Raw genomic sequence first — 25,532 nt, 5'->3', positions numbered from 1 at the left:
AAGCATGGCTATGTCTAAAGAGTTCTGACAACTGCACTGTGGTGGGTGGTACTTTATTTCTGTGAGATAGGTCCAGAAAACGTGTAGCAATGTTGTGTGTGGGAAAGGGCCAGGGACATCAGGGCTGTTTTTGATTCTGTTGCAGTGCTTGCAATTTGGACACCATTATGTTCAGAATTTTAGCACCTGTTGTGGTGAGAACAAAACAGTACTAGAGTTCTGAGGTAGAATGCTGAGTAGAGCCTAGTGGTGGTGGCATAAGCCTCTTTAATCCCAGCACTTGGGAGCCAGAGGCAGGTGGATCTCTGAATTCGAGGCCAGCTTGGTCTACAAAGCAAGTTCCGGGACAGTCAGGATTTTTACACAGAGAAACCCTGTCTCGAAAAACCGAAAAAAAAAAAATGAGTAAAAAGAAGCTGGAGTTTCTACAGTAGTTACTTTTGTTTATAAGCAAATAGGCAAGACATTATTAGTCACAGTTGCATACCAATAGCTACCAGTAAGGTGAGGAGAACAAAGCCAGGTGCTGTGACCAATAGTGACTATGGCCTCCAGATCAGGAGTATTGTGTTTAGACCTGAGCCCAGTCACACCCAACTCAACATTATGACTTAGTGATCTTTTTTTGTCATTCTTTCCTTACCCAAGCCCCCAAGAGTTATTTTACTTTGTACTTAGAACTATATTGTTTATGATGTACCTTTTTATGCTCTTTACCTCTAAGAGGACATGACCCTGTCTTTATAAAAGTTAGGAATCGAGAACCTGTGAGTTTGGTCATTCCTGGAGTGCACATGCCATTTCTATCCCAGGGCTATCTGTTGTTCCTTGACTGCATATGTGGACAGCAGAGTGGAGGGTAGTGTCATATTCTCTGGAATTTGGTTCTCCACTGGAGAGCTGTCTAGCCTTTCCAGTGTCTGTGCAAGAGAGACTATGATTTTTAGGAGATGCTTTAGGTATCATAGGTCAAGGAACACATTGCTGTCATTCTTCTGGGCATTGTCACAGTAGGAAAGTCAGAAACAGATTTAATCAGGAAAAATAATCTTACAAGCGATATCAAGAGTATACTCTACAGGCTCTAAAACTATAGTGATACCCTGTCTTGAAAAACAAAAAAAAAAAAAAAAACCCACCAAAAAGAGTGTATCCTGTTTTCTGTTACTGAACAAGGAAAAGATGGCAAGCAACTTTGTAGAAGAGGCTTCAAAGCTTCTGCTTCTGGTTCTACCCTGGGGTTTCATTACCTTAGCATGCCAGAATTTAAGAATTCCTAAAGAGACTACATCAGGCTTTCAGATTGATAGTCCCAACTGAGGCAGATGGCAGTTCCTATTTGCTGTCTTCTCCTCATCTATCTGTCCTTTCTCATTCTCCTAAATTTAACATATTAGAGTTTTGAAGGGCATTCATTTGGTTCGTGTCACACAACACACTTAGAAGTTTCAGAATAATAATTGTAATATAACCAGGAACACTAACATTCCTGAAAAGAGAACTTTAGGTGTTTGTGTGTTACTAGTGCATTGAGTAAGTGCTAGCTGGAGTGGCAGGTAAGTGTGTCCACAGAATCAGCACCACTAAATTATAGTTGTCGTTAATAAAATGTACTCATTTAAATTTATTAGATCAGTAGGTTTAGAAAATATTGATAGTTGAGAAACTACCACCAAAATCAAAACAATACAATATCAATCACCTAGAAGTCTCCTCGTCTTGTATGTTCTCTCCCTAACGTATATTCTGAAACAAATACCTAAGATGTTAGAAAAATGTTTTTTTTCCTGTGTTTCTCCCACAGTATCTCCCAGAGACAACTACTATGCTGTGCTTTCTATCTGAAGCCAACTAGAAGATTCTGTCAAAGCCCACTTCAGATATCATGCTGTGTTCACACATTGTAGCTGCCTCATAGCCTGTGGGAGTTTTTTGTTCCTTTATATTAATGAAGAGACATGGTGATGTGAACTGAGTTGAAGGATGTTGTTGAAGAGTTTCGCTACTCCTCCTCCTTACTTTCCCTTCTCTTCTTCTGAGACAGGGTTTCTCTGTATAGTGCTGACTGTCCTGAAAGTTACTCTGTAGACCAGGCTGGCCTTGACTCCTGAGGTGTGCACCAGCGCTGTGGGAATTTCTCTTCATTTGTTTCTTTGTATGCACACAAGGTTCTGTTTTTTGAGCTAACTGCCCATGAAAGCAGTTGAAGACATGATGCAGTGCCCACACTGCTTTCACAGGGGCAATGCCATTCCATGTTCTCAGTGAGCATGCACCCAGGGAGTTTCCCTGCCTTCTCTGTAGTATTTGATGATGGTATTGTTTTTTAACTAAGTCTTATAGACGTAACTGGAGGTTTCTCTCCTACCTGCCAGTTCCCAAATAACCGCTCTGAGGCTTGATATTAATTATTAACTGTTTGGCCTATGAGCTCAGACTTATTAACTAGCTCTTCCAATTGGGCATTAACTCGTGACTTGCTACTCCAGCAGCTGCTGGCTTCTAACTCTGTCTTCTTTTTCCCTCTGTCTCTGTTTGGATTTTCTGCCTGGGTCGATTCTGCCCAGCTACTGGCCAAACGTATTAACAACATACAGAGGGGCATCCCACATCACACAGGCACATGGGTGTGTGTGTGTGTGTGTGTGTGTGTGTGTGTGTGTGTGTGTGTGTGTGTGTGTGTTCAGATGTCTCTAGAGAGCAGAGGGAAACATTAGGTATTGTTAGAGCAGAGGGAAACATTAGGTATTGTTACTCCAAAGCATTTCACCCTTTCTTCTTTCTTGCATTTTGATGGTAAGTTTCATTGACCTGGAACTGAATGAGTAAACTAGACTGACTGGCCAGCAAGTCCCAGAAATCTGCCTGTCTCTATTCCCTGTGTGCTGGGATTACAAATACATGCCTGTTTGTTCATTTAAGAGAATGGGCCATGGGGATATCAGCCTCAAGACATTTTGCTCAGAAGACAAGCACTTTGTTAACTGAGCTTTCTTCACTGCCCTAGATGTGATTTTGAATTTCATTTTCCAAGTAGTCACTGTGTGCTCATCCCATCTCTTTAATAAAATACATGTTGTCTTAGTTGGGGTTTCTATTACTGCATTGAAAAGCGAATTGGGGAGGAAAGGGTTTATTCAGTTTATGCATCCACATCACAGGAACTCAAGCAGAGCAGGAACCTGAAGGCAGAAACCGGTGCAGAGACCATGGAGGAGTGTTACCCACTCACTGCCTTGCTCCTCAGGGCTTGCTCATCCTGTTTTCTTATGGATCCAGAACCACTAACCCACGGGTGGCCTGGACCCTCCATCAGTCACTAATTAAGAAATGCCCTACACTAGTTCCAGGACAGGCTCCAAAGCCACAGAGAAACCCTGTCTCGAAAAACCAAAAAAAAAAAGAAAAAAAAAAAAAAGAAATGCCCTACAGCTGGATCATACGGAGGCTTTCTCTTTATTGAAGTTTTCTCCTTTCAGTTGTCTCTAGCTTGTGTTTTAAATTGACATAAAAATAGCCAGAACACCTGTGTTCCTCCTCTTCCTATTTTCAGTTGGATTCCTTTTTACTGTTCGTTTTCATTGTGCATACAATTCTGCTGTCTGACCTGTGGTCTGTCCATGGGTCTCCCTTGTTTCACTCTTTGTCTTTTCATCCTTTACATCAAGTATTTTACAGAGTAACAGTATTAAATTTCAGGATATTATTTTTTTGCTCTTTAGGTACTGCCTTGGGTGTCATGTCTAATTAAGAATTCTTCCTCTAATTCAGAAAGATTTTTTCTTTTTACAAGATTTTGCAGGTGGTGTTAATTCCAGCACTTAGGAAACAGAGGCAGAAAGCTTGCAAGTTTGAGGCTAATCTAAGGTACATAGCAAAACCTTGCCCCAAAAAACCAACCATTTGGACAGAAAGTCTTTATATACTTATGTTTCACTTTGATTGGAGCCTTTTTTTTTCCTGTTTGCTCATAATGGGTATGTGGAAACAGAAAAGAATTTTGTATTCTGCTATCCTTCTGAACCCTGTCATTTCCAGGAGTCTTTAATGGATTTCTTCTGATTTTTCTACATAGGCAATTGTATTTATAAATAGTGATACTTTTTTTTTTTTAAAAAAAAGTTTGTTCTTCACATATACTTTCAATATAGTATTAACGGTGGTGGAGTTGACAGGGAACAGGAAGTTGAAGGATGATGATGAGGCTGTAGGAAGAAACTAACCATTAACCTAGAGTGTAGTTGTCCTTGAAGGGCTCCACTTAGTGTCTAGGATATTCTTCATTTTCTATTTTGATGAGGGTTTTGTCATACACACTGAATTTTGTCACATGCTCTTTCTGTATGTATTGTTAATATTATGTGACTTTTCTTTTTTGAGGCAAATCCTCCCCCCCCCCCTTTCTGGAACTTGCTAGCTACTTAGTTCAGGCTGGCCTTGAACTCACAAAGACCTGCAGTGGAATTTCATTTCTATTTTAATAAATAAAGCTTGCCTGATTAAAAACAGCCTCACTGGTCAGCCTTACAGACCAGGCAGTGCATGCCTTTAATTCCAGCCCTAGAGAGGATTATAAAACTATAGGAAACAGCTCTCAGTCACAGTCTCATTCCGAGATTCCTAGAGACAGGATCGCCATGTCAGACAGTGGCTGGCTGCTTTACTTTTCTGACCTTCCGGTTGAACCCCAATTTCTCTTCTCTGTGTTTTTATTAATTGTGCATCAAAACCTTGCCTGTCTCTATCTCCTTGAGTGCTTTGATTGAAGGTGTGGGCCACCACTACCCAGCTCAGATTTCTTTTATTGTAAGCAGTCCTTCACACTTTGGACTGTACACATCTTTCTGCAACTTCCCTTCATATTACAGATATCACTCCTTGGTCCATCTGTCCTCAGAATTCCACAGTTCCTAGAAACAGTGTTCAGTTCTTAGTTGCCCTTGTATACAGCTTTTTCTTGTTTATGTGTTTGGAGGCAGTGAATGAATGGATAGTTGTATAGTGATGTCTCCTTCAACTGTCCTTTGCCTTCCCATCAGCAGTGCTTTAACACCTTCTGCCTTCTTCCAGCCTGCCTCTGGATTTGTGTTTTGTCTCCCCTGCTCATTTCCATGTACTGCTAAGCTTTGGAAGGTATCTGTTGACTCATTGCCCTTGATTTGTTTTCCATGTTTACTGCAATTACTATTTTTAGTCATTGCATCACACCTTTAATATGCATGCCTATATTTCTGTCTTTTCACATTTGGTCTCTTTCTGAATTCTTTCTGCTCTTCTTTTTACCCCCAGTCCTCTTTTTATCCATCTTCTTAGAGCTGTGCTTCTCTCTCATCAAGGGTAAAAGGTACTTTTTCAACAATTACAGTGGCGTGTTGTATACCTTGTACAGGTTTGACTCATTCTAAATGCCATAGAGCCTTGAATTGGGCTCATGTTGTTTTCCATGCAAATGTGGTTCCTAGTAGGGAACAAAACCAGCCACAACTACTTGAGGGGAAATGGGTCTGACTGCAAGTCATTATCATTAGCTCCTTCTACTGTCTTAGAGTCAGTCCCATCAGGGTGTAATATCTGCCATCTTTTCAGCATTGCTTATTCAGCTTTTTTGTTTTTATTTTTGAAAATGAAAATTTCATGCTCATGTACAGTAAAATATGATTATCTTGCTTTTTTGTTTTTGTTTTTGATTTTTCCAAGACAGGTTTTCTCTGTGAAACAGTCCCGGCTGTCCTGGAACTTACTCTGTAGACCAGGCTGGCCTCGAACTCACAGAGATTCACCTTTCTCTGCCTCCTGAGTGCTGGGATTAAAGGCATGCGCCACTACTGCCTGACCCCTTTTTCTCAACTTCATTATGAGATTAATTTCATATTATTTCTTCTGATGTTTAGTATTCTCTGATAATGTTGTGACTTCATGGCAGCATACTACCAGTTTGGACCTCCCCCCCCCCCCCAAGGCAGGGTTTCACTCCTGCTGTCCTGAAACTTGATTATGCAGACCAGAATGGCCTTGAACTCATAGATACCTGGCTGTCTGTGACTCCCCCACGTACTGAGATTAAAGGCATGCGTCAATACATCCAGCCATTTTGGACACCAAGTACTGCCTATTGATGCATTTGTACTTGCATTTTTTAAATGTATTCCAGATTAAATTGGTAGATTATAGGATAACTTTATATTAAATAGGAATAGTTGGTGACAGATTCATTCTATTGATCTATAATTCTGAATTGATGACTTTTCTTTACTGTGTCTTTACCAGTACTCAGTATATTAGTTTGGTTTTTGTTTGTATTTTCAGGATAGTGAAGTTGAGAAGTTTCATCTACTCCCTTACCTTAGCCTTGTTATTGTATTGATTTGCAGTAACAAAATGAGTGCTGGGCATGATGGCACATACCTTTAGTTCCATCACTTAGACTGAAGCAGGCAGCTCTCCAAGATCCTGTTCTACTTGTGAATTCTATTTAGTGAGACCCTGTCTATAAAAACTAATAAGCAGAGAAACAAAAACCAACATCCAAAGTCTTGGGTCTCAATTTTTAGCTCCATTTGGCCCCAATCTCCGCCTACTTATGTTCCCCACATATTGAATTTAAGGTATGTGCCACTAAGTTGGACCATACACATCCCACTTTTATAGTAGAAAATGCAGACTGCAGAAATCACAGCTACACATGGAAAAAGACATGCCATTTCTGTCCTCATCCACTGAAGAGACATGGATGGGAACACTCTGTTCCTGCTGATTGTGTGGTCAGGCAATTGATGGCCTGGGCAGCTTTGTACCTTACTTTAAATAAAGTTGTTTTTGTTGTTTGAGTTTCTATGCTTGTTAGCTTTTACCAACTTGACACAAATCTGAGAATAAGGGCCCTCAATTGAGGAATTGCCTCCATTAGATTGGCTTATGGGCATGTCTGTGGGGGCATTTTCTTATTGACTCACTATGGGCAGGTAGTTTCACCCCTGGATAGGCAGTCTGGCTTATATAAGAAAGCAAGCTGAGCAAGCCATAGAAGAAGCCAGTAAGAAGTGTTCCTCCGTGGTTTGTGCTCTTCAGTTCCTGCCTTAGCAGCCCTTGCTGATGGACTATATGAGATGAAATAAGCTCCTTTCCTGATTAGAGTGTTTGTCACAGCAACAAAAACCAGATTGCAACAGTCTCTTTAACCCAGGCTCCTTGCTATGTAGCCAGCACTGGCCTTAGATCGGTGATCCTCCTCCTGCCTCAGCCTTCAGAGTGTTGCTATTCCATGCATATAAACGATGATGCTTGCCTGACTCCCCCAAATAACTTTAGATAATGCTCTTAGGCCAGTTAAACATATGGGAAGCAACTTCAAGAGTTTTTTTTTTTTATTATCATATAACAGTAATATAAGATCTTGAGGAGATTGTACAAGAGTGTCTTTGTGTGTATGTATTGTGGGGTGTGTGCACCCATGAGTGTGCAGATGTACACCCATGTATGAGTTAGAATGGCACATCCAGTATCACCATTTTATTACCTTTAGACAGGGTGTCTCACTGAACTGAAAGCTTGACATTCTGGGCTAGGCTTTGTAGGCAGAACTCTCCCAGGATCTAACTATCTCACATCTGCACCCTGTCTTACCATTAATGCTGGCTTAGAGGCTTGCACAGCCACGCCTGACTTTTTATGTGGGCGCTGGGAATTCTAACTCAGGTGCTCATACTTTCAGAGCAAGTGCTCTTGCCCATTGAGCCATATCTCACCTTCCCCCCTCCGCCAAAGGTCTTGAGATTTAGAAGCAATCTTTCCTACAGGGATAGATCAAAAGCATGACTTTAATAGAGATAGGAGGAACTAGAGAGTGAGGCTGCTATCTATAGGCCCCGGTGAGTCAATCAGAAAGTGCTTTGACTAGCATGACCCTAAGTGTCTCACTAAGGGAAGATATTCCAAAACAATACATGCGGCTTGGCTGGCTGACAAAAAGGGTTTTATTTTGTTGTGTTGTGTTACTATTGTTTTTATAATGCTTGGGCTTCCATGTGCTAGTTAAATTTTTAAAACATTGTGCTTTTTTTTTTTTTTTTTGACACATGGTGTCATTAAGTTGTCCAGACTGACCTTGAACTAATCTGTAGCCCAAGTAGGCCTTGAACTTGTGATCCTCCTGCCTTAGTCTCCACATAGCCTTGTATATGAACTGTAGGGATACACTGACTCTGAAAAATAAAAAACAAATGTTATTTTTCTTGTTGTCCTGTCAGAATAACTGAAGCCCCTGGTAGGGTATAGTAGGAGCTGCGGGCTGCGTTCCTGCCGCCCCAGCTCCTGGTCGCCTGACTAGCTTATGCCCTGAAATAACAACACAACAAACTGTATTCTTTTAAACACTGCTTGGCCCATTATATCTAGCCTCTTCTCAGCTAATTCTCATACCTGGACTAGCCCATTTCTAATAATATGTGTAGCACCCCAAGGTGCGCTTACCGGGAAAGATTCTAGCCTATGTCCATCCTGGGTCAGAGGTTCACCGCGTCTGCCCAGGAGAGGGGAGCAGGGCCTCTGTCTGAGGCGTCTGCCCCAGAGAGGAGAGCTATTGAGTCTGAACTCCTCTCAGAGCCAGACACGATGGAGCAAGCCGCCAGGTCAGATATGCTGAATCTTTCCCGGTAAGCGCACCTAGTGGTGCTATGCAGATTATTAGAAATGGGTTAGGCAAAATATGAGAATTAGCCCGTAAAAGGCTAGAGCTAGTGGGCCAAGCAGTGTTTAAATGAATACAGTTTGTGTGTTGTTATTTCGGGTAAAGCTAGCCGGTGGTGGGAGCTGGGCAGGACGAAAAGCAAGCCCGCAGCTCCCACTACAGTAGGGAGAAAACATGAAACATATATAAGGAGTCTAGAAACATGTTCTGAGAGTGTTTCCACAGAGAAAACCAGAATGAGTTTTGAGATGAAAAGTGTATTCCATACACAGGCACTAAAGACAGCTGCAGACCCACTGCCCATCAGAAGGTCCAACAGAGGAGAAAGGCAGGACAGAGCAATCAGGCTCAGCTAGTTTGGAGCTATGTCTCTGCCTGCCTTTGAACTATCCTGAGTGGGTAAGGCAGGGATTGATCTGTTGGCTTGTCCTTGAGGGTTGAATGAGGGAGCTGTTGGCTTGCATAAGCTTTTTAGGATGCCAAGTTACAGAAAATAAAACATATGTCTTAAGGTATTTTCAGAAGCAGAGACCAGAACCTCAAACCCAGATGAAAGATCTGTCTCCCTGGACATGGAGTAGGATTTTTTTTTTTGAAGTTTTGTAATTATGTTTATGTACAGAAAACTCAGCAGTACATTTAACCCAGTTTAGTGGCGAGTTCTTTGGCCTTTTCCAGCTTGGCAATTTGAGCCACAGATTTAGGACCTTGCCTCCCCAGTGGCGGCGGATCTCATCATATCTGTCGTTGTAATTGGTCCTAATAGCTTCCACCAGCTTGGCCAGACACCCTTGTCTTCCAAGTTAACCTGTGTGACGGCAACAGTGGTGCACGTCTTCCTACGAACCAGCCGCCCCAGCCTGGCCTTTCCCTTGATACAGTAAGGGACCCCCATCTTCCGACACAGGGCAGGCAGGAAGACCACCAGCTCCATGGGGTCTACGTCGTGGACAATCACCACCAGCTGAGCCTTCTTGTTCTGTACCAAAGTGGTGTCTGTATTTATGCCCGCTCGAAGGACAGGTGGTCTCTTAGTTGGGACATCACGTTTCCCAGCAGCTTTCTTCTCAGCACGGGCCAGCAGCCTCTGCTTCTTCTCCTGCTTGGTCTCTGGCCTGTACTTGTGGGCAAGTTTAAGCAACTGGGTAGCTGTTTGCTGGTCCAGGGCCTGGGTGAACTGGTTAATGGCAGGAGAAACTTTGAGCTTCTTATAGAGGATGACCCTCTGTCGCTGCAGCCTGATGTAGTGGGGCCATTTGACAAAGCGTGTGAGATCTCTCTTGGGCTGGATGTGCTGCCCAGTGCCAAAGTTCTTAGGCCTCTTCTCAAACAAAGAATTCACCACCTTCACTTACTACTTCTTCGCCGGGGCCGCCTTCTTCCCCTTGGCCTTCTTTTCCTTGGGCATCTTGCCAGGCTGGACGAGAGAGAAAGAAAAAGGGGATTGTGGGTAATATGTAAGCAGCTTCGGAGATCGTGAGAGATGGAGTAGGATCTTGAAGCTGCTTGTGCATCTTCTAGGGACTCCCTCGTAGTTGTCATTTGTTTATGCCACTCATTTTATTTGGGAATTACAGACTTAACCAGTATCTTTGGTGTTTATGGAAAGTAGAGTATTTTTCTCTATCTTTCACATAGCGATTTGAAGAACAAGAAAGTTTTGAAGTTGATGAGTATCAGGTGTTGGAAGTTGAGCTTTGGGGCATTATGATCTGTTGGAATTGAGGGCCAGGGTACTCTTTGCTCTGGGTATTCACTGTCCTTGCTTGTCAGAAAAGACAGTATACAGAGCAAGAACAAAGGGCAGAGTCCCTAGGATCACTAAGCTCCATCCAATTTTGGATTTTTTTCATGGGTTCAGGTATCATGTTCTCATGGCTGTCCCCCAGAATGAATTTTCAGGATCCTAACAGTTCATTTTGTTCTCCTGTCATGAGTTCCCTATCTACTTTGCTCTCCATTATGCAGCATAACCAGTGCTCCTATTGATGATAATCTGGGGAACTGCCTCTTGAAATAGCCCTCCTTGTTCAGGCCCTACCCAGAGTGAAGCTCCTGGCTACTCAGGACAAAGCAACTGCACATCTTGGTTGAGCAGTCTGTTTGGTACCCTCTGAAATTGGCAAGGTTTTATGATTTGATTTCAGTATTATTATTTTTTTCTTTTTTAAACCTGCTTTCTCTTTTCTTTTGAAGCAGACAGTTGATGACGAAGCAATGGCAGCATAAATGAAGATCAAGTAAGGGGAGGAGAACGATGCCCAAGGGTGGGTGTTCTAAAACACCACAGCAAGAAGACTTTTCTCTCAGCAACGACATGGTGGAGAAACAAACTGGGAAAAAGGTAACGCTTGGGCTTGCCTACTTCTTGCCTCTCTTGGATCATTAAGACTCAGTATAAGGACTAAAGACAGCACTCATACCCATGAGCTCACAGGGCCAGCCCATTCTTGGCCTGTTTTGTGGGGCCTTGTCTTTTCAGTAGTGTCCATTTCTCTTATGACTGGGTATGTAAGTAAGGAGCCATTCACTCTCTGCAGAGGTCCTGCTTAAGCTTATCGTAGGAAAGCCCTTTGCAGACTTGAATATAGAAGTTATCCATCTATGTCCTCATAGCTCTAAGATAGTGAGACAGTTAACTATGTCTTAGTTATACTGGCTATAACTATACTGTAAGACATTTGCTTTCACATTTTGTCAGTTCAAACAAGAATAGAACCAGGTGATTGTGGTGTACACCTTTAATCCTAGGAGGCAGAGGCAGGTAGATCTCTTAGTTCAAGGCCAGCCTATCTACAGAGAAAGTTCTAGGACAGCTAGAGAAACCCTGTCTGAAATAAACACACAAATCCAAGAATAGAAAAATAGAATGTAACTCTAAATTGCTGTAATTTAATCATTGTGTTGTTGACACTATCTTCTGGAATGCATGCTTCATAGCATCAAAGGAAGACTCCTTGATGAACAAGAAGTTAAAATTGCCATGTAGATATATATTTTATGTGTTTAGTCTTTATATACATACATACATACATACATACATACATACATACATACATACATACATACATACATACACATACACACATATATATCTCATAACTGTTACCAAGTGTATGAGCTGTCCTGGGGCTGAGTTTCTTCTCTGGGGTAGAAGAGCACCTCTTAGCCAGTGAGGTGAAGTCCTGACTCACCCTCAGAATTCAGGTCTGATGATTTTTTAGTCATAATTCACCTTGATGTAGTTCCTAGTTGCTCCTCCTGAACCCCTTGATACCTATCCTAACTTATGGCTGTGAATAGGTCCCAGCCCTGCTATGCCTTCAGTCTGTCAGTGCTCCTCCCAGTTTGATTATTTTTCAATCTTGATAATAATCTCTGTTACTGTTACCCCAGTCTTCTGCAAGAGCAACAAATGTTCCTAACTGCTGACCCTTCTCTCCAGCCCCTTCTGTTTCACTTTAAATATGAATGACGTTTACCAGTCAGTCTTAAGTGTGCTGTGTTTGCAGAGAGCCTCTAGGTTCTATCATACCTCAATGTTCATGTACTCCAGCAGGTATGTGTTGCTGTCTTTTCTGAGGCTCTCTTCTTGGCTGATATAAAGGATAGTACCATCTGTGAGGGAAGTCAGGGCCAAAGCCCCCCTCTGTGATGGCTGCTAGAGAGGCCAAAGACTCGGAGCTGATTGTTCCATGTCCCATCCAAGTTGTTGATTGGAATTGATAAACCTCACTTGTAGACTTCCTCAGGCCAGCCTGATTCTAGTTCTTCCTGGGTCTGGGTATAGTGGTCACAGTGCTAACTGTTACTTTGCCAGACAAGTTTCCCTTTATAGTGTAGATAGCAACACCTGCAACATTTGTGAAGGGACCTCCTGCTCCCACCATCATGTTCTGTGTATGCCTGGGTTTTGATGTCTAGCTATTCTTCATGTTTTCCCTGCCCCCATGACTCCATGTTCTGTGTGTATAAATATCGTGTGACCTAGGCCTCAAATACAGACTTGCTTTTGTATGGAACATTTTCAGAATCTACATGGTAGGTGTGCATGTACAGTGTGTCTAGGTTCCACTTCTGGGGGAGGTACATTGCATCTAATCCATACTGGGTTTTTGTTTTGTTTTTGTTGTTTGTTTAAAGATGGGTTTCTTTCATGCCATGGCTGTTCTAAAACTCACTTTATAGAAAAGGCTGGCCTCAAATTCACAGAAATCCACGTGCCTTTGCCTCCCAAGTGCTAGGATTAAAGGTGTTTGCCTCCATCACCTGGCCCATACTGATGTTTTTGATGAAACAAATTCTGGACTTACTCATGACCAACCTGGCGTTGGCATGCATGTACATGTGTTGTGTGTGTGTGGTGAGGTAGGGATAAGTGGCCAGAATTATAAAGCTCCTGGGTTAGTACCCTGTAAGAGAGACCCTCCTAGCCTCTTGCATAGTAGCTATGGTTAGGTACATAGATTTGAATTTTTCTTACCTATAGATATGCTACCTTCCAGTATCTCTGGCCCGGGATGAGGTAGAAAGTACGGGCAGAGTACATTATATCACACAGGAGCAGAACTGCTATTCAGCCAATGTTCGGTGGGCACAGAAAGGGGATGCAAGGTTGTTGGAGTCACTTGAGGGCTTAACCCTTGGACAAAGTGAGGATGCACCTTTAAAAGCCCCTGTAAGCACTTTTTCCCTATGAGAGTTACGGTGAATAGTTTGATTCCACTTTGTAGGGAAAGTTCATTGTTCCTCATTAACAATACCTCCTGTAGGGAAATAGTATGGGACAGAAATCAACCTGCTCCTTCTTCATTTGCACAGCTTTCAGTTAAAGGATGAGCAGCATGTACTATGGGCCTGTGGTCAATGCCAAACTGCAGTCAGCTCTATCTTTTTAGTCCATGTCACCAACATAGCCTTCCTGGCTTAGCACATGTGGCCGGAAACAGGAGTGGCCATTAATAGCCCCAGTAACAGATTTGCTTTCTTTGGCACATGAAGCAAAGTCATAACTGATTTGAGGAATTAATTTGGGAATTATATGTGAAAGTGTCACTTTCTTTTCTAGGATAAAGATAAAGTTTCTCTAACCAAGACTCCAAAGCTGGACCGCAGTGATGGAGGGAAGGAGGTGAGAGAACGAGCCACCAAGAGGAAGCTGCCCTTCACTGTGGGGGCCAATGGAGAGCAGAAAGACTCGGACACAGGTACCAGACAGGGGCCACTTGTCCCATCCCTTGCCCTTCCCGGTTTAACACTGAATCCATGGAAGATTCTTGCTGTAGCTGCTGCATCAGCCTTTGCAGTGATGGTTCCTCCAAGTTGAGCCCGTGTCTTTAACAGAAAAGCCTCATCTGAAGATAACAAACTTGCAAGGGTCCACGTTCCCTGCTGTATTTTCCAGAAGTTCATACAGAGCAAAGATGCAGGGCTACCAGGACACATGGATTAAATTTTATTATTTGTAGCAAAAAAACAGAACCCTGAACATGAGTCAGCTGGTATATAATCTTTCCTGAAAATGGATAGATCTAAGATTCAGAACAGGAGGGGCTGGAGAGATGGCTCAGTGGTTAAGAGCACCGCCTGCTCTTCCAAAGGTCCTGAGTTCAATTCCCAGCAACCACATGGTGGCTCACAACCATCTGTAATGAGATCTGTGCCCTCTTCTGGCCTGCAGGCAGAGTACTGAGAATACTGTATACATAATAAATAAATAAATCTTTTAAAAAAAAGATTCAGAACAGGAGTATACCTGGACATGTATAGAGGTTGGGGTTATTACCCCTCATTGTGTATATTCCCAGTTTGATTCTGTCTTGGGCTACTCCAGGAAGAACCCTGGTCTCTGCTGCTGGCTTGCAAATCCTCCTGTGTTTGATGATCTTTGTACCCAGACGGTACTCCTCCCCTTTACTGGTCATGACTTTTCTTCAGTTTCTTTCTTTCTTTCTTTCTTTCTTTCTTTCTTTCTTTCTTTCTTTCTTTCTTTCTTTCTTTCTTTTTCTTTCCTTCCTTCCTTCCTTCCTTCCTTCCTTCCTTCCTTCCTTCCTTCCTTCCTTCCTTCCTTCCTCTTTCCTCCCTCCCTTCTTTCTTTGTTTCTTCCCTCCTTCTCCCTCCCCCCCTTAAATAAATAACTTCTGGGGCAGGAAACACCAGAATGGCAGAGGCCTGGAGTGACCTGACTGAGAACATTGTGTTTTATCTTTAGTCTCAGGCTCCAGAAATGTGTACTGAGGCAGTGTCCTGGGCACGAGACAAGGTTGTTAAAGAAAGATGTTGAGATGAGGCTACCTTCTAGGGCAGTACACACTTTTATCTTTGCCTGGGATTTAAGGACGTGGTTTGAGTTGATGCGCATGACTCCTTTAATTTATTGGTGTTTGGGAGTGGATGCTTTGTAGAGACGTTAGATGAAGAAGGGACAGGGATGAATGTTCCATTCTCTATCACAGATGTTTCCAAGGAAAAGCAGAAATATGTGGATATTAGGCTTTCCTCCACCTCTGTTCTGCTGTAATGGAGAGGCAGGGTTGGGTAGAAGGGACAACACCGTTCCTTGGAACTCATAGGGATGTACCCAGAGAAAACCAGATCAAACCTGGATGCCTTTTTCCTTTTGTGTGTGTAGAGTTGGAGAACTCTCTCTTGATTTGGTTGTTGCAAAGCATGGTATTCCCTGTCGACTGTTCGTGTTTTGGACAGTGGTTGTAGGGGATTGAAATACAGCCTCTGAAATGGTCGCACATTCTCTGAAAGTCTTGCTATAAAGTGTTAATGAGGCAAATCTTTGTGCTGCCTAGGAGAGCCCTGTGACTTGTGAAAGGTGATTCATATTGTCATGCTGGAGAGAATTCTTCCTCAGGGGCTATGGGGGGCCTCTTGGACCTGTGTTTATCAGTGATGTGCCTTTGTGAGTCTTTGTCCCCACTGTACTCTGTGGTCATCCTTCAACCTGTGCTGAGGGGGGTACTATCAGTCTGCATGTTCATACCAGCAGGAGCTCAGCTAGGGAGACTTAGAATTTTGCCAATATATTTGGAAGTATTTTCAATCAAAACTGAGCTGTAGACATACATATAAAATATGAGTATGCCCTGCTCTATGTTTACTATTATTTTGAGGGCTCATAACATTTGTGAGTCTGCTTCATTAGTATAACAATAGTCATTCCAGTTAGATGATACTGATGTTCATGAGCAAAGTTGAACTCCTTTGTTTACTAGTTTATTTCTTCACTCATTTTTGTAGCACTGGAAATAGAATCCAAAGCTTATGTATGTAAATCTCTACCCTGATCTGCATTCCCAACCTTAGATTCTTTATATTTTGCGATGGGTTTTCATAATATTTCCCAGGCTGCTGTCAAACTCTGATCCTTCTGCCTTCATCTCTTAAGCACTGGAATTACAGATAGCTTTAGAAGGCAGGCGAATCTTTGTCTTCCTCCGGTGCATTCTGCTTACTCACTTTCTTACACACGCTTTTCTTCTTAAACTGCCTTTCTCTTCAGCACTTTTTGGTGAGTTAAGATACCTAAGATATTCTCCTTCTCCCCCAAAGAAGCATAGAGATGGGGTATGATGGGGTAGAAGGCTGTCACCTATCTGCAGGAGCACCCACCACGTTATTATTCAGGAATAACCTTCCCACACACCCCACACAGCGGGACAGGTGAGGATTATGTGTTGGGTATTTTTCCCTCATGTAAAGGAGTTTTATTTTGGCTAAGAGTTCTAGAAACTGGAAAAGTGCTGGCATCTGCAAGAGTTTTAACTTGATAAAATAGTGAATGAGATAGGATCTCTCTGGTTGTCTTCTTAGGGTTTTCAGACTTCCCTTGAAGTGTTTGGCTTAGTCATACTAAGCACATTCTACCTCTGAAATTATGTTATTATGACTAAGTACAAACCCCAGACCAACAGCTTAGCCATTCCTGACCCTACAGTGTCTCTCCAGCGCCCTCTGCTGATAATGTACAATTTAGTACTCATCGTTGATGACATAAGTGGCCTAGCCCCGAAACACAAGGAATGCCCCCACCCCCACCCCAATCAGGATTCCCAGTAGCAAATAGTGAGCTTTCTCTGCTGCGCCCTCAAGTGTCAAAATACTGGCTAACCTCAGACCACCAAACCATACAAATTGTTTTCCACTTTCCCAGACCCTGTTGGATGTGACCCAGCCCACTGGAGGTGCGGCCTTCCAGTGCTTAGTCAGGACTGAGGGCAGCCTGCCAAGAACAATACAGTTTTGTCTGTTGTGAGTCAGCCTGGTGAAAAGCTTGCCCTCCCAAGGTTGTACTTCTGTATGGTGGTGCAACATAATTGTCATCACAATGCCCGGAAGTTGTGGACAAGAGCATATCCAGAAGCATTGCCTCTTTTAGGGTTGGTAGTGCAGGGGAAGAGACTGGGAAAATACATTTCTGACAGCTCGCAGTGGAACAACTGACCCTTGTGACACGTTGGCAAGACTGGAAGCAGATCTAGTTGTCTATATAGGAAAACCAGGCAACCCAGGGTCAGTGCCCCATCTTAGAATATAAGACTATCCCCACTCCCTTGTGACCTCTTCCAGACCAGATTGTGGGACTGACCACAGACACCACCTTGACCTGTTGACGAGCTTTTCCTCCTGCTGTCTTGGTCTGGTCTTAGTTTATAGAGTTCCTGCACCAAAATATTCATGGTGGCCTGGTGTGGTGGCAGGCATTTTCATCCTGGCACTTAGGAGGCAGGTAGATTCTGTGAGGTTGTAGACCATCTAATGCTACATAGTGTTTTGGAGTGTGGGGGGAAGAAGCTTTTATTATGGAATTATGATGTCTGGCCCCCATTTTATGTTGGAAAATTTCTCACTAATTTTTTTTTTTAAAAAATCTGTAAATAGCCACTTACCCAACCTTCTAGGATTCACACAGAAACCACCTGCTCCGTTGCATATGTCATAGTCAAATATTGGAGCCAACAATTGCCTCTTCCCAGTGTTCAGTGCTTCTTTGGAACAAGGGAGGGAATAAAAGGTATTGCTTATGCCTTTGAACAAGACTCTTCTCAAGGTTTGTACAGCACGTTGACTCCTAAGTTCTTAGGCATTCGGTTAGGTGTTCATTCCTCAGGTCTTCTTCCCTCAGTTTTTTCTAGTCTCTTGCCATTAACTGTTTAGGAATTTGTGAAACTCAGAATGCTTGGTATAAAAATAGTGAGTTTGGGCTAAGGAGGCTTCTCCACCAAAACTTGTTCACTAGGTCGTCTGCAAATTGGCAGATGTTGGACCATGGCAAATGAGAGAGTAGAGTCTACATCCTGTCTACCAGGCCACTGACTCACTAGCCAGAGTCATGGCAGGGAAAATACTGTGAGAACATGGTGATTTCTGACATACCCCAGCTATGATCTATAGACCAGCAGCCTCAGCTCAGCATGCTAGGATTGCCCAGTGAGGAGTCTCAGATTAGCCTAGGAACCACATGTGACTACTTGTGAAGAAACGGATCCAAATAAAATATTTTACATAATTGAGAAGTGGGTTGTCTGGTGTATTTCTCAGCCATTTTTCATGTCCAGACCTAGCCTTTTTTTTTTTTTCTTCAACAAAGGAGATCATGGACTAGCAAAGAAGTTTCTTTCTGGTTTAAATTCTTTATTTTCCAAAATTCAGTGGCAGTTGCTATGGAGAGCAAACCATGGCATAATACATCCTTGATACCAAGGCTTGGGGCTTTTGTTTGTCATTTATAGCAAGGAGACAGCAAAATAAGCCAAGGTAAAAGGAGAATTGGCAGGCAAGTACAGGAGCCAGGCAGTTTAGTCCTGGTTATACACTGTGGGACTTTGAGACTTGCCTTTGCTGCTCTGCCTCATCCTTCCCATTTGTCAGGTTCTGACTTGTGGAACACAACGGTATTGCCAATGTTTTGGGGTCTAGCCAGGCAGGATTGATAGATGTCTGAACGTGTTGCTTTATTATTTTCTAATCTTCAGCATGTGCTGTGTAGTAAGAATAAGTGGCAGGTTTTAAAATTGTCCTGATTGTTTGTTATGTGGATTTTTTTTTACTCCTCACATTCTGCTGCTGAACTATGCGACAGCAAGCATGCGTCCTGCAGGCATATGCCTTATGTGATTCTGGGAAAATAGTGTGCAGTCAGAGTTTAAATGTTACCCTTGGTTTAGAACTTGAAGAAACAATCTGCAGAGGTCACAAAGGCCAAGACATGGTCTGACTTGTATCTGATCTCACTACCCCCCTACAGATGGCTAATCCATTTCTAAGAAGGAGGAACAAGAATAGAAGAGTCTATTCCGGATAGGGATGCCATAGCACATAGATGTGAGGGGTCACTTATCACAGCATAGGTATTATGACCCTCACAAAAATGAAAGTGCAGTTAGCAATTACCACCATTACTTAATGTAATGATTGTGCTGCAGGTTGGGCTGCTGAGACCGGCACTCTGTAAACCCTCTAAACACTATGTAGCTCAGGGCTTAGGGTAGATGCAACTGATGGCTTAGTGTGTATCTTGTCCATTATTGGGACTTTGTGACCAGAAACACTGTACTTGAAATTCCAAGACCAGGTCAGATATTTGGTTGGGGAGGCATGTGTTTTTTGTAGGGTTGTTGGTTGTGGTGGTTTTGTTGTTGGGGTTTTTTTGATATGTAAAAACAAGAGTTGTTAAGAGCGTTGGTGTTCACTGTACTTTACCCATATCTAGGAATGGTGTGAAACTGTTCCATGGAGAGAGTTTCATTAGTACGTATTAGGAATTTACTGCTCAAACTACCTATTTCTTCCATCTGTTTTTAATCAACTAGTGCAGCCTCATAAATCAGATGGAAATGAGAGCTTCAGCAATGAAAAATGACAGGCAGAAAAAATGAATCTAGCTGAGGCAATCACTTTTAAATTCTTTTTAATGTTCATTTAGTTGGTATATGGAGAACAAAAGTATCAAGAATTTTATAGAAAGGTTTGTTATAAAGATGAGCTGCAAATGTGCTATTATAATGTGAAAATGCAGGAAATTGCTTTATTTTGTTAGTTTGAGAAATTTTTGCCAATGATTTATACTACACAAGAAGTAAAAACAAAGTTAAGAAACAAACAAATAAATAAATAAAAAGGAATTTACTGCTATTTCAAAATATCACTATAAAAGAATTGTTTCTCTACAGAGTCTCAAGACTATACTGGCATCTGGATTCTGAAGTTGCAAATAAGAGTTACAATTTCCATAATGAGGTGTAGTGGTCTCATTGCAAAAGCCTAGAATTAGAAATGCCAAAAGCAATCCTCACACTGTGAAGTGAACTTAAGTACAACACCTCACTCAGTAGTTACAGCCCTTCTACGCTGAAGCCAGTCCTCAGACACCACAGAGTGCTTATCCCCACAAAATGACTAAGTCTTTAGATGACATTTATTTGTCTGTCAAGGAAAGATGCCAGTCTTTGCTGATAATTCTAAAGAGGGTTTGTAGGCTTTTCTTCTAAAACCTGTCCCTTCCACTAGTAGGGTTGGATTTGTGCTTCCATATACACTAGCAGGACAGGTTTAAGGTCATTAACGAGGTTCTTGGATGCCAGAACTTCCCGGCAGAATTATAGACCACAGGGAAGAAAGCTGTTTCAGAAAGCTCTTTGAGGACTGGATTTAGACTAACACCCTGGAATGTTAACAATGAAAACTAGTAGAATGTAATAGGAGAAAAATAAGATCAGACACAAGTATCAAACAAAGATCCAGTAATGAAAATTATCACTAAAATAAAAAAATTCAGTGGCCAGGGGCTGGAGAGATGGCTCAGCGGTTAAGAGCATTGAAAGGTACTGAGTTCAATTCCCAGCAACCACATGGTGGCTCACAACCATCTGTAATAAGGTCTGGTGCCTTCTTCTGGCCTTCAGGCATACACACAAATAGAATATTGTATACATAATAAATATTTAAAAAAATTCAGTGGCCAGACTATATAGTTTATTAGATACGACATTAAAAAAAAAAGAATCAGTGGGAGTAAAACTCTTAGAGCTGCAGGGGAGAGGAGGCAGGCACAGGAGAGCTGCTATAAAGGAGCATGGAGATGCATTCGGAATGTGTAATGAACTATAAGCAAGAAAAGAGTAAGTATAGATAGGAACATTGGTTATCTGTTCCTGAGGATGTATCAGGGTCAGTGAGCAGAGAAGACACTGTTGAATAGCACTGGTAGAATCATAGGCTTCTGCTACCCTCACAGCTGGAAACTGGATTGTTGCCCCTTCACTCAAGGAATCTGTTCCTGGGAAAGCACAGTCTGTCCTTGCTGCCAAAAACCTGTGCATCTAATAGATGTACTGGCAGAAAGGAGTCAGTCATAATAGGCTGCCGGTGCATTTGTCCAGTCTCCCTGAAAGCCACACCAGCAGGTCCAGGTGATAGGGGAAAAAAAAAAGTCAGTGGGTGACCCAACCACAAGTTAGGAAGTTGTTGTCTTGTGTTTTCTATCCGAGTGATAAAACACAACTGCCTTTCCTCCAAGGTCTGGCATGAGACATGTGGGTGCCAAGACTGTAGAAAAGTACAGCACTGTCACAATCTTTGTTGATATAGGATGAGAAGTAGGATCATCCAAGCTCATATCTGCCTAAGAGAACTGCCACAGCTGAGGTCTCTCCCTAGGTGTTGGCAGGGTCTTTGGGTCTTCTATTTTCTTAGACTCTCTACCCTTGGGCTCTTCCCAAAACAAGGCCTTAAAAGCAGTTTTAAAGGGGACTCTTGGATCAGTTGGACAGCCTTCCCCTGCTGCCCTTCTACTTGTGATTCTACATGCCACTCATTCAACTGTGTCATAGACTAAATTTTGCCTTGGACTTACCAGTGTTCTACTTAGCAATTTAGCAAATACCATTTGGAATTTATATAAAGTCTACTTTGTTTCCATTTGAATAATAGAAACAGAAATCACTATAAAATGTCAGAGGAACTCTGGTTGTCTGTGGAAACTAATAGTTCCTGCTTCCTGCCCTGTTTCCTTCCAACAAACAGGATACAGCTGTTGACAGTGGGTGTGGAGCTGGGTAACCTGAGCACACACTTTAGGTCAGCCAGACTGCCAGGCTATTCATGGTGGTGATGGATGCAGGTACCTTATCCTGCTGCAGGGGCATCTGCAACACCGCCTGTGTCCATGTCAGGTAGCTCAGCCATTTTTGGACACACTAAACCTGGGTATATTGTGAATCATGGCATATGACAGAACTTTTAGTGTCCTTTCAGGGGCTTCTTTGGTGTCCATCTTTTACTCCAGAAGTCTGAATATAGTGTCTCAATCTGGTAGACACTCAAGTTTGCTGGCCTTTGAAGCTGGGGAGTAAAATTGGACAGTTGTGGGTGCCAGTTGTTGCATGTGCTTAGAGAAAGCTGCTTTTACAGTGAAAGGGTTCAGACTTTGAGGAAAGCGCATTTCAGAGCCATCCCTGTCCCCATTCACATTTGGACAAGAAAGTGATTAAGTTCTAAGATGTTTGACTATGAGAAGTTGCTGTGCTCGGGAACCAAGTTCTTGAGGGGGAGGTCAGCAGAGCAGTATTTTAGTAGTGCTGAATGACTCTGAGCATCTTTAAGAGCTCCTCTTGGCTGAGTGAGAGTCAGTGATCACTGAGCTACAGGGAGGGACAGCTGCTGTCTTAGAAGCCCATACCAGCCAGGCAGTGGTGGCACTATAATCACAGCACAGAAAGGCAGATCTCTGTGAGTTTGAGGCCAGCCTTGTCTACAAGAGCTAGTTCCAGGACAGCCAGGGCTGTTACACAGAGAAACCCTGTCTCAAACACTCTCCCCCCCTCCCCCAAAAAAAAAGCCTAGACCTGATACCCCTCCCAGCCTGTATGTCCCCTGGTTGGCAGCAACTGTTTTGGAGGACAGACAGGTCTTGTGTTCTTAGTTTCCCCACGAGGAAAAAATCCCAGGGCGTGCTCCCAGCCGCAGAATGCTAGCCTCATAAATCTTTACTAGGTTCCTTTGTTATCTTTAAAATAACAGGTATATGACCAGCCATGGTAGCAAGCACCTTTACTAGAGGTAGGATAAATCTCTTGAATTTAAGGCCAGCCTGGTCAAGGTAGTCAGGGCTACATAGTAAGACCCTCTCTCAAACTAAACAAAATGTATCGGTATATCTGTGCATGCCTATAATTCCAGCCCTTGTGGGTGGAGGCAGGAGGATTAGGAGTTTGAGGCCAGCCTAGGCCTCAAATGTGAGACCATTTTAAACAAAACAAAATGTGGGTTGGGAGGCTCATTCGAGACTCGATATAGTGCCAAACTTAAACAAGCAAACAACAGTGTGCTTTATGATCTGAAGACATACTAACCTGCAATTTATCAACCACATACTGCACAAAAGCAGAGCTCACCACAGCTAGGAGTATGTGATGTTATGTATAGCCTTTGAGAGTGGCATGGTTTTCTGACATTTTGTTCTCGTCATATTCTTAATTTTTTCCCCCTTTCTCATATTTGTACATCATGGCTTGTTTAAAACTAGCTGATGGTGTCCTGGAGTATTTAGGGGCGTTTTGCTATGAGTTGTTAAGCAGGTGAATGTCACTGCCTATAGGCTTGTCAAATTAAGAATCTTCTAAGTAAGCAAGCCAAACAGTTTGATAGAAAATTGGTAGGATGATTTTGAGGCTAACCTCAACCATGGAAAAGTGCCGATGAAGCCAAGCAAGCCAGCTGAAGACCAGAGTCTTCAGTGACAGGTAGTCATGTCATCTATGGAGGCTGCTTTCTTAGAGCTGTCTGCACCTACAGTAGAGTCAGCCGCTGATTGCAGAAGCTGGTTTATTCCTGCAGAGGGTTTTCTGGATAGGAAGGGAAGAAAACTACTGCTAGTGAGAGCCTCATCAGCATTTTCCCTTTGGCAAATCTAGGGTGTGTAGTTTGTACCCTGTGACCTGGAGAACCCTAAACCCATCTTGGCCCTGCTCAGGGGCTTACCCCTATAATCTCCACCGCAGTGGAGGTGCTGCTAGGCAAGAGGCAAAGTGAGATCCTTTGTGTTTCCAAACCATGGACTCTGAGTGTCTTTTCTCCACATCCCACCTCTTTTTAAGAGCAGCAGCACAGTCTTTCCAGTAGAGGTTGGCAGGGCATTTTGTCACCGGTCAAAGGCACCCAGGACCTGCTTGTTAGGAGGCGGTTAAGATGGAACAGCTGAGCTGTTACATCGTTCTTGTTAGTGCTCTGTGTTGATGCCTTTAGATGCCTCCAGCTCAGTCCATGTTGTGGTACTGCAAGGCTGGTACGGTCCTCGAAGCACCATGGCATGAAATGGAGGTTCCTAGAAGCAAGAAGAAAGGTACAGTACTGACAAGTTGGCCTTGATTTATTTACATATATTAAACTGTGTCTGCCATTGTATATCTGCACTGTTTGTTTGGAGGAGGGCTGGGAAGGAGTTTAATTGCAGACACGTGTTAATAATAGAGACTTGTCCCATGTGGGCCAGGTCAGTCATGTTGAACCATCCTACTGCCTTTGTGTGTGGCGCCTGTAGGGAGCAAATGGTTGGTGGAGACCGAGACTTAGATCCAATGGGCTGACAACAGGGCATTTACTGTTGTCTTTCACAACTACTGCTCACAGAGTGGGGCAAGGTCGGTGTTCCCAGCACTGTCATTTCCCCTCATAGACCTTCCTTGTTGCTCTAAAGCTATCGGGTGGAATGAGGGGGCTCTGTAACATTAATTTAAAATCCAGCTCTGAGGATTGGGCATGAAGTCTCCCCTCCCTTTCTCCCTCACCTGCCACACAGAGAAGCAGGGTCCTGAGCGGAAGCGGATCAAGAAGGAGCCTGTTGCCCGAAAGTCCGGGCTACTATTCGGCATGGGGCTGTCTGGGATCCGAGCTGGATACCCTCTCTCTGAGCGTCAGCAGGTGGCTCTGCTCATGCAGATGACTGCTGAGGAGTCTGCAAATAGCCCAGGTGAGTGAGCCCTAGGCACCAGACACGGAGGGAATGGCTGTACTTGGCAGTGGATCCTGTGTGGGTTCTCTTTCCCTCATGAAAATGGTTGGGTTCTTGAGGTTCCCATGAAATAAAGCTGCCTTCTATAATGTCCTACTTGTTTCTTCCTTGGCCTGCAGTAGACACAACACCAAAGCACCCCTCCCAGTCTACAGTGTGTCAGAAGGGGACCCCCAACTCTGCCTCAAAAACCAAAGATAAGGTAAATAAGAGAAATGAACGAGGAGAGACACGTCTGCATCGAGCAGCCATCAGGGGCGATGCCCGGCGCATCAAGGAGCTCATCAGTGAAGGTGCAGATGTCAACGTCAAGGACTTTGCAGGTAAGTCCTGCCTGGAGGGTGGGCCTTATGTCCACACAGTGTGATTTGCTGCTGAGTCTCTGGAAAAGTATTTCGGGTCCTTGATTGGTTTTGGTTATTTTTAAGCAAGCAAAGGAGGGCTTTACATATTTCCCTTCTATGGGTCTGCCACACGGCAGATTCCTAGAGGGTCTTGCTCTGGTATTTAAAAGGTACCTGCTTTGTTCTAGCAGAAGCCACTCTGCTAGATTGAGCACTCATGCTGTTTCCTAAAGAGGTTGGAATGGCCATAAATGGGGATACCTCCCTAGATGTGCTATAGGCTAAGACCTTAATTGTTAACTGTGTGATTTTTGTGTTTAGAACACTGTCTTTGCCGGGCGATGGTGGCGCACGCCTTTAATCCCAGCACTTGGGAGGTAGAGGCAGGTGGATCTCTGTGAGTTCAAGACCAGCCTGGTCTACAGAGCTAGTGCCAGGACAGGCTCCAAAGCCACAGAGAAACCCTGTCTCGAAAAACCAA

General features: G+C 43.2%; 1 protein-coding gene and 1 pseudogene across 5 annotated transcripts in view; one reads left to right on the top strand and one right to left on the bottom strand.

Annotated features, from left to right (window-relative positions):
* Ankrd11 (ankyrin repeat domain 11) overlaps positions 1–25,532 on the top strand; it is a 162,921-nt gene that overhangs the window by 121,480 nt on the left and 15,909 nt on the right. For 2 of the 5 annotated variants that reach the window (XM_026778455.1, XM_026778458.1), the window contains 4 exons: positions 10,886–11,030; positions 13,755–13,893; positions 24,495–24,665; positions 24,827–25,030. In XM_026778455.1, coding sequence (XP_026634256.1) covers positions 10,944–11,030; positions 13,755–13,893; positions 24,495–24,665; positions 24,827–25,030 — 601 coding nt within the window. In that variant the 5' untranslated portion in view covers positions 10,886–10,943. Of the gene's footprint in view, positions 1–10,882; positions 11,031–13,754; positions 13,894–23,941; positions 24,039–24,494; positions 24,666–24,826; positions 25,031–25,532 lie in introns of all 5 variants that reach the window. The other 3 variants (XM_013354699.2, XM_013354696.2, XM_026778456.1) reach the window with 3 other exon arrangements.
* Positions 9,285–10,100, bottom strand: LOC101983392 (annotated as a pseudogene).

The sequence above is a fragment of the Microtus ochrogaster genome, chromosome 4 (genome assembly GCF_000317375.1).
Source record: "Microtus ochrogaster isolate Prairie Vole_2 chromosome 4, MicOch1.0, whole genome shotgun sequence".
Taxonomy (NCBI): Eukaryota; Metazoa; Chordata; class Mammalia; order Rodentia; family Cricetidae; genus Microtus; species Microtus ochrogaster.
This window is presented reverse-complemented; position numbering and strand designations above follow the sequence as displayed.